Here is an 8,975-nt window from a genome sequence, read left to right as displayed (position 1 = left end):
TCCTCGCACCCTGTCACCCAGCAACCCAGATAGTACTCAAGATCGTCTACAGCTCTGGCGCCTCCTCGACCGGCGGCTCCTCAGGACCCGCATCAGATCGTGAACCCAAAAAGTCCAGACTACCGCGGACGGCGGACTTGTTTTTGTAAGTCTGTGCAATTTTTTTTAAAAATTAATAATTCATGATGTGGTTATAAAAATATTTTTAAATTCGTCAACCATTGGATAGCCCAATGGTATGACATCAAAGTGTAAGGGGAGGTCATAGGTTCAAATCTCTCCCCACAAGATCTGCTCCCCTCGTCATTGCTCATACAATCGCTCACCCCGGATTCCTATATTATTCTCATATCGTATATATATCATGACATCCCGGCTTTCAGATCTGCTTTAAGATCATGCTTCCATTCATAAAAAAAGCGCATTATCGCCTATTATTCAAAAAAATATTTTTTTAAATACTTAAATTAAAAATATTTTGTTACATCATTATAACAACCCTTTTTATCTATTGTTGTTTCGTTATTTGTTCTGATTTATATTTTATGTTTTTAATAAAATGTGATTTTATCAAATTTTTATGAGAAAAAAATTAATAACAAAATTATATGAGCGTGTGCCATTACTATATAAGAATGTTTATTTTTTTAAATTACAGAGGAATAAAAATAATATAAATTTATTTTAAAAACATTCTTGGTTTATTTTTTGTTATTAAAGTAAATAAACTATAATTTATTAAAAAACAGTACAAAACAGCAAATTTTTTTTCGTTAGAAAAATTTATTAAATTTCTTCACATTTATTTTTTAAAACTTTAGTTTGTAAATATTTATATTCCTTTTATATTAGATCCGTACGATCATTCAAAATTGTCTCGGGATAAGCATATCCACGTGGCCAAAAGATAGCCGCACAAACCAAAACAAAGATCAAAGTTCAAGAGACCAAAATACTTTTTATTATTATTATTATTATTATTATTATTATTATTATTTTCTTAAAAAAAAAGGGGAGAAAATGGCGATTGCTTCGTCTCTGCATGCGATCTCTCCGATGGCGAAGAACTTCGGAGATGGCCCTCGATTGAAACAAACTCGTTCGATCACTACTCGATTTCGAGCAAGCTCTGATACCCCCGTCCCTGATTTCCTCTCTTCCGATTGGTAATCTTTCATGCTTCTTCCCGCTTTCTGGTTTTGTTCCTCTCCCTTCTGTTTCCGTGCTCTGATTAATATCAATAGTTATGTTAATCTGTATTCTGTTGGAGAGTTTGAGTAAAAGACAGAATTTTTGCTTTTATTGTTTGAACTTGTAAATGGCTGATAATTCTTGTTTTCAGTGAGCTCATTTTGATCATTTGTAGTTCAAATTTCAAGTTTATAGGTGGTCAATCGCATGTAGATGCATATGCTTGCCAGTTTTTAGCATGCTCAAATGTTGATGTTCAACAATAATCAGTAATATTTGGTTATCAAAATGAAATTTTGTGTCAGTTTTATGGTTGCATATAAATTATAATTCAGAAATGTGTTTATGATGAGTTTAGACTACAAATTATGCTTGATAATCCTGCACATTATGATAAGTGTTGATGCGCGGCAATGTTTGATGGCAAAAGGGAATTTTGTAATAGTTGTGTGCTTTCATGTAAACCATGATAATGAATTGTGTTTATAGTAAGTTTATACTACAGACTATGATTGAGGATTCTGTAAAAAAATTTTTTTACTGTCGACTGTGTCTATGCGTAAGATCGTTATTGTTATAGAAGGACATTTTAGATAGTTTATGCTTGCGGCTGTTGTCATATGGAGTTTCTTTCTAATTGTTAGAGGACTCTAGTATGTTCTAGTTTAAAAAGTTTGAACTTTTAGTTGATGAAAGATATAGATAAATATGCCGCTCAATTCTTAGCATGCTTTTGTGAATGCTAGATGTGGACAAATGATGACATGCTACTGAGTTTATACTCTGAACCTAGACTACATTGTATGCTTGAGAATTGCACAAATTTTTTAGAGGTCAATGGTCTTTTATTTAATCAATGCTGGATATTGATATGTCCAGGCATGTGTTGATGTGTAAGGTTGTTATTCTCCAAGTTTGTGGGTGGGTGTAAGAATCCTCCAAGTTTTTTCCTCTTTCCTTTCTTGGACAACCTGTTTAGAGCCATCTAACTTAATCAGATTCATATTGGTGATGATGTCCATCTGGGTGCCTTTTGTAGGTTTGAATCCCGAAGGAAAAGGCCCTTTGGACCGCGGCTGAATGTAATCTCTCGCCTTGATGGTTCAATTTAGTTGCTGTTTAGTTTATCTAAATTTTGCAGATTAATTGTGATCCTGTGCTGTAGATTAGTGCAGAGGAAGCTGTTCAATGCCAGCTGGATGCATTGAAATACAATGACCAACCTCGCCCGGACTATGGAGTGGAGGTCATGTATCGGGTAATGGCCTGGATTCTTAGAACCTCACCGGCTTTGTTGATGAATATAACAAATCAGATATATATATATTTTTTTTTATTTCTATACTACAGATTGAACTAGGATTGTTGTGTTTTTGACAAATTCTATTCCTCAACAGTTTGCTGGATTCGATCCTTTCGAAAGATCAACCTATTTTGGGCCTTTCTTTGATTTGGGACAGGTCTGTTGATATTTTTGTTAACGTCTTTTTTACTGATGGCTCGTTGTTAATGTTTAATACATTGCATGTTGCTTTTCCATCAAATGCCAGTTTGAACGGTTTAGAAGAATTTTCCATCATTCGACTTATCGAGTTCTTCTTTGCCACAAGGAAAGGAAGATCTTAAGCAGTTTGTGGGTGCAAGAGGTACACTTAATATCTTAATTTGATTACAAACACGAGATCATATAAATCTTGATTGTTGCTAATATGTAAACACAAAACAGGATCGATTCAAACAAAGAGTATGGATACAAGGAGCCCGTCCGGAAGAAGAAGAGGTCTTCGAATTTACAATGTTTCAGGTTTGCATTTTGTCCTTGCAACTTGAAATCAAATTTTTGGTAGTTGCTGTGTTTGAGTTTATATTTTCTATAAATTTGCAGAGGGTTGGCGGTTCTTGGGATGGATACTGGTTAACAGAGAGTTTGATTCATGATGGTGATGGATTTTCTGGTGGAGTTGCTTACTGATGATGCATCTAAATCAGTCCTTCTAAATGTATACATACATACATAGTACATACATACATATATACATACATATACACACTACAATTGAATGTTGTAAATATGACTCATGGTTGTGTTTATAATTCTATGTAGATATTGTTCAAATAAAGAAATTATTTAACGCTAATCATTGATGTTTTCTAGTATTTATCTTGCTTGGTACATGATAAGATGGCAGAACTATTGCAGATAAAATGAAGGGGGAATTCCAAAAAATAAATGAAGGGGGGAAGGATTTTCTTTATTTATTTATTTGTACATTTTGATAATTCCAATAATTAAAACTAGTTTTGCGTTTTAAAAAAATAGATAACCATAATTTAAAGAGAAAATAACGTGCATGCTTCTATAAATGAGTGAGTAAAATATTCCTTTCTAAAAATATATTTATTTATTTAGCTTTTAGTAAAATTTAAAATTTTATAAAAAAATATATATTTATCTCGGAAAAATAATTTGATATTTTTTTATTATTAAAATGGATGAATCATAATTTATTCAAAGCAATGGAACAGGTACAAAACAATGGAGATAAAATTTTTTTATTAATTAATTTTTGTGAAGTAAATAAATAAAAAAAAGATATTTAGGGTATTTAAGTAAATATAATTTTAACAAGGGGTATATCAGTAAATAGACCATTAGACAGGCATTCCCTCTAATACACGTGCTACTCACGTGAGTCGCGCAGCTCATACAACCCCGTTTTCTCGAAAAACAGGGTGCCGATCTCGCGGTGCGGTGAGTCTTCATTCCCTCTTCGTTCTCCTCCTCCGCCTCCTCCTCCACCGTTCCCGGCCACCGTTGCTCGCCTCCGGCGAGCTATTCGAAGAGAAGATGATGTCCAGCGGGTACACGTCCATTGACAAACAAAACCTCTCCGGATCCGTGCCGGTATTGATCGATCCTTCTTCTCCTCTCCAGATCTATATATTTCTCTCGAGTTTTGATCCATGAATCCGAAATCTACGATTCTTCTCTCTTGCAGGCAGCCTCAGGCCCTGATCATGTTGTCAATTTCGCCGATTCGAATCTGCAGACCTTCCCGCCATCGGAGACTCAAGGCAAGATCTCCGCAGTCTTCCGTCCTCCCACCGATGCTGATGGTATTGGCTGAGATATTCATCTTGTTTAGGTTTCTTGTTGGTGTTCTTTGTTGTTTGTGATTGAGATCTGAAAATTGGGATTTTTTTAGACACATTCTCGAAGCCGGCGCCTGGGAGTTCGAATCAGTCGCAGCAGCCAACGGGATGGATGCATGCGTTCACTGTTGGTGCTTATCGGCCTTACTTTGATGTGGATACTTCGGATGTATTGGAGAGGATTAGGGATTCCCTGTTTCCGTTCAAGGGGAGTTTCACCGAAAAGACTTCTGACAATCCTGATCTGTATGCATTTTACCTTTTGCGAATATATGCTTTTATCGTGTTCTTTCGTGATAGATCTAGATTTTGTTTGGATGTTATCATTCTTCAAATGCAGTGATGAACTATAGAAACCATGTTTGAATACTTGTGAAATTTGCACCATGATTTTATGTAAACCTTGAGGAATAGGATGAGATTTGATTTTAGAAGTAGGAGCATGAATAATGTAGACATGAATGAGGTTTTTCACGGGCAGGAAGATGTAATATTTGCTTCCTTCTGGAAGTTCGTCACTGAAATTTTCGTATTCTTTGATTCTGAATTGCAATTGGTTTGACAGATAGAGCTTTTTATGGTTTCTTTTTTTTCTATGCTTATAAGTAATACTGTAATAGAAATTGGATTTTGGGATGAGATTCATGGTCTCAAACAATCAATAAATTTAGTTTCTCTTAGCTGATCTCCCTATATTCCCGTCCTCCATAATTCATAGTAATTGTCCTTTTGATGTGTTTTCCAGGGTACTACAACTTTGATTGCAAGTTTGTCTTGTGATGTCTCTTCGAACATTTCATGCTATCTTTTGTTCATGTTTTTGCTTTTGTTTTTAAAGCTGTCGATATGTTTGTACAAATAAACAGTAATAGGTGAAACCACCTACTTGTGGATGTATAACTTCTAAAGCTATTCGAGGAGTCTCATTCATGTTTTCGTGCGCTGTATTTAAAAAAAGCCTAAAAATTCACAATTTTTTTCTGAATGATTAATTTTTCCTAGTTGTTCCATAGCATAAGATTGCACTACAATACTTGAAATGATAAATGTGGCTATCACTTGGAACAATGGACTCATGCTCATGTAAAACTTTTTAAATTAATTTTGTAGATATGGACCTTTCTGGATATGCACTACCCTAATATTTGTAGCAGCAGCCATTGGCACATTTGTGACATATTTGGCACACAAGCTACAGAATAAAGACTGGGACTATGATATAAATCTTGTCACCTGGTCCGCTGGGTTGTTCTATGGTTATGTTACTTTGGTTCCCCTTGCTTTATACGTCATTCTCAAGTACTTCTCCGCACCATCTGGGCTTGTTCAACTTTGGTGCCTCTATGGATACTCACTATTTGTGTTCATCCCTGCCTCGGTAAGTTCAACAAGTTTAATGCATGGAATTGGTTTATATGACAATCACAAATTGTTTTGTTTTGCCATATCATTTGTCTTTTTCTGTCAACTATATCATATAATCACTTGCTGAGTGTTTACTGTGGTTTTATTTTGCTCTTATTTTTTGAGAGGAGCATGTTTTGAAAGTAATTGAATGAGGATGAATTCTATACCCAACTCTGCACCTCACATTAGCGGCAGAGAGGTCAAAACTATATAGAATATAGAATTCCTGATTGAAATTCATTTTTGTGCTTCACAAGAATTGTTAATTTTTCACCTTACTCTTTTAAACTCAAGCATTTCTGTCGTTAAATTTGATGTTATTTCATCATAACCTGCTTGATCTGAAATTGTTGCAATGTCCCAGTGCCTATCAGTTGTCCCCATCGAAATATTCCGGTGGGTGATCGCAGGGGTTGCAGGGTTCATGTCGGCATGTTTCGTTGCCCTAAATCTGCGTACCCACATCAAATCAGCTGGAGAAAGATGGTTTCTGATTGTTGCTGGAATCTTCTTGTTGCAGTTGGGCCTTGCAGTCATTTTGAAGCTCTACTTTTTCACAATAACAGTATGATGGCAATTACAGAACATAAACCTTTGGACTCAAAACTAGTAAATGTAGATCATCTTGAAGATGGAAATATGATGCATCCTTGTCCTGCTTTCCTTGTACTCATGTTTGCTCACAGATTATTCTAGAATACTTAATGCTAGTAGTCACTTGAAATTCTTTCATTCATCATACAATAGAACTTTCTTCATGTGCAGTATGATTCTGCTCTGTACTCTATTATATGGTAAAGAAACAAGAATAAATCTAATGCTTTAATAAGGGTGTGCACATGATGCTAAAAAAGTATTATCTTAACTGTTTTTTTGTTTTTTAAAATAGATTCCTCGTGAATGTTTTAGCATTTAATTCTTGTCAACAACGGTGGTCATTTTCCATGTTTAAAAAACTAGCATGACATAAAACGTATTACTGAAAAAACAGAAATACAAAGTTCTGGGATACAAAATCAGAATTACAAATTTATTAAGCTTTAGTTTCTTGTACACCCTCGCAAGGTTAATAATGCTTGATGTACTCAACGAGCTTGGTTATGTTCTCATAAGAAGAACCACCTTCTTCCATAGCCTTAATAGCCTTCTCCTTAATCTCTCTAGCTCTTATCCTCCTCTCCTCAGCCTCCTCTCCATCACCCATCAAACTCCTCACAGCCCTCTCCACATCATCCCTCCTTACCCTAATCTCATCCTCATCATAATAAAACACTGGCTTCTTCACACCAATAGCAATCCCAATCCTCAACAACTCCACAACCAACCTCCCATTCAAGAACTGGTCTGCAAACTGCGGCCAAGCAATCATTGGCACACCATTTGATAATGCCTCCAACGTTGAGTTCCATCCACAGTGACTAACAAAACCACCAACAGACTTATGTGAGAGTATCACAGTTTGTGGGGCCCATCCCTTGATAACAAAACTCCTCAAACTCATCCTCTTCTCAAACCCTTCCAACCACTTCTCAACCTTGGGACACTTCTCAACATCCTTAATAACCCAAATGAAAGGAAATTCAGAAGCCTCAAGTCCTGAGCCAATCTCCAATATCTGTCCCACGTTCATTTGTGTCAAACTCCCAAAACTGACATAAAGCACAGAATTTTCCTCCATAGAATCAAGCCAACATAACAACTTCTCTTGATCCACTGCAGTCTTGTTCCCTCTCACAATCCTGGCACTCAAATCATCAACCTTATCATATAAACACAATGGCCCAACAGTCCAAACATCCTTTCCAACCACCACCTTATAAGCCTCCACAAACATAGGTTCAACATCATCAAAAGTGTTCATGACCACCCCATCAGCAGTCTCCTCTCCCTGCAAAACCTTCTCACGTAACTTCTCAAAACCCGGCGCGTTTGACCAACCTGGTGCATGCGTTCTACAAACCTTAAAACTCTGACCAAAAACATCAGTCAAACCAGGCACAGTAATTTCCTCAAACTCATCAGTAACAGTCTCATAAATCTTATGCAGCTGAAAAACATAACTACAATAGATAAAAGCACAAGAAGGGCCATGAAAGACAAGGCGACGAATGTTGAGTGAACGTGCGACGTTTGCTGCCCACGGGTTCCACATGTCGTTGATCATGCAGGTCGGACGGGGGACAAGATTTTTGAGGCGTTGTTCGAACGGAAGGGCAAGGAGTTGGATAGCTTGCAAGAAATTCAACTGAAGGTCTTTGGAAGGGACAAGGTCTAAGTTTTCACAGCCGAGGGGGAGGCCAGCTTCGGCGCAGGGAAAAGGGAGCTCGATAAAGTTTATAGGGAGGTTGGACTCGTGCACTCGGACTATGATCGGTTTGATGCGCGACGCGTTCACTGGAGTTGTGATGAAGGTGACGAGCACGCCGCGCTCGGCCAGTAACCGTGCCATGTCAAGCATGGGGATTATGTGTCCTTGTGCCATTAATGGAACTAGAACAACATGAGAAGGTGTAGTAGTAGTAGTAGTAGTAGTAGTAGTGTTGTTGATGCTGTAGTCATTGATGGTGGTTGTTTGTTTGGTCATGGTAGTGGAGATGGATGAGAGAGCTTTGGGAAGGACCAAGGGGATGTGTGTGGAGATGAACAACTTGACATGGGGACGCAAAGGAGACAAGATGATCAAACTCTAGTTTGTTAGGCAGTTGGAGTGAGTCAGGATATACTTTGGCATATAGCTACCAAGAACGGATGGTGCTGGATTATAATAATGAATGACAGCCTTTGCTTACATGGATGTGTTTTTATTTTTTCATGTGATTTAAATAAAAATAAAAGAATAATGAAACTTATATTTAAGTGGAAATTGTCAAAAACACCCTGTCAGGGTTTCATGATATTCAAAAACAGCAGATTAGTTTTTGCACTCAAAAACGCCCTTCTTTTTAATCTGATGATTTTTTTAAACGCGACATCTAACATTGATTGATAGAGTTAATTTGGAATTTTTTTGGACTGAAATTGTCCCTAGCTGTGGGGAAGTTGTGGCAAGTGTGACGGGGGTTTTGACTATAATGCCCTTGGGTGCTGATGAGTTTCTATTTAAAAAAATGAAAGCTTCTATTTAAAAATATGAGGTATGAGGTTACTGTTTAAAAAAATAAGTTTTTCTGTTTAAAAAAATGAGTTTTCTATTTAAAAAAATAAGTTTTTTGTTTAAAAAAATG

At 36.6% G+C, this 8,975-nt stretch overlaps 3 protein-coding genes across 3 annotated transcripts; 2 read left to right on the top strand and 1 right to left on the bottom strand.

Annotated features, from left to right (window-relative positions):
- The first annotated feature begins 998 nt into the window (after positions 1-998).
- On the top strand, positions 999-3,329 carry LOC120280741. The gene is made up of 7 exons (XM_039287685.1): positions 999-1,166; positions 2,231-2,273; positions 2,357-2,449; positions 2,589-2,651; positions 2,742-2,837; positions 2,918-2,995; positions 3,077-3,329. Exons 1-7 carry the CDS (start codon positions 1,021-1,023, stop codon positions 3,161-3,163), a joined length of 606 nt encoding a protein of 201 aa, XP_039143619.1. The 5' UTR covers positions 999-1,020; the 3' UTR covers positions 3,164-3,329.
- Positions 3,330-3,909: 580 nt separating this feature from the next.
- On the top strand, positions 3,910-6,579 carry LOC120279945 (protein YIPF1 homolog). The gene is made up of 5 exons (XM_039286626.1): positions 3,910-4,096; positions 4,191-4,308; positions 4,398-4,590; positions 5,455-5,722; positions 6,116-6,579. Exons 1-5 carry the CDS (start codon positions 4,040-4,042, stop codon positions 6,320-6,322), a joined length of 843 nt encoding a protein of 280 aa, XP_039142560.1. The 5' UTR covers positions 3,910-4,039; the 3' UTR covers positions 6,323-6,579.
- A 137-nt stretch (positions 6,580-6,716) lies between these two features.
- LOC120280236 (UDP-glycosyltransferase 73C1-like) lies at positions 6,717-8,541 on the bottom strand. Its single transcript, XM_039287011.1, has one exon. It carries the CDS (start codon positions 8,333-8,335, stop codon positions 6,818-6,820), a length of 1,518 nt encoding a protein of 505 aa, XP_039142945.1. The 5' UTR covers positions 8,336-8,541; the 3' UTR covers positions 6,717-6,817.
- Between the last annotated feature and the right edge of the window lie 434 nt (positions 8,542-8,975).

Source organism: Dioscorea cayenensis, chromosome 17 (assembly GCF_009730915.1).
Source record: "Dioscorea cayenensis subsp. rotundata cultivar TDr96_F1 chromosome 17, TDr96_F1_v2_PseudoChromosome.rev07_lg8_w22 25.fasta, whole genome shotgun sequence".
NCBI lineage: Eukaryota > Viridiplantae > Streptophyta > Magnoliopsida > Dioscoreales > Dioscoreaceae > Dioscorea > Dioscorea cayenensis.
This window is presented reverse-complemented; position numbering and strand designations above follow the sequence as displayed.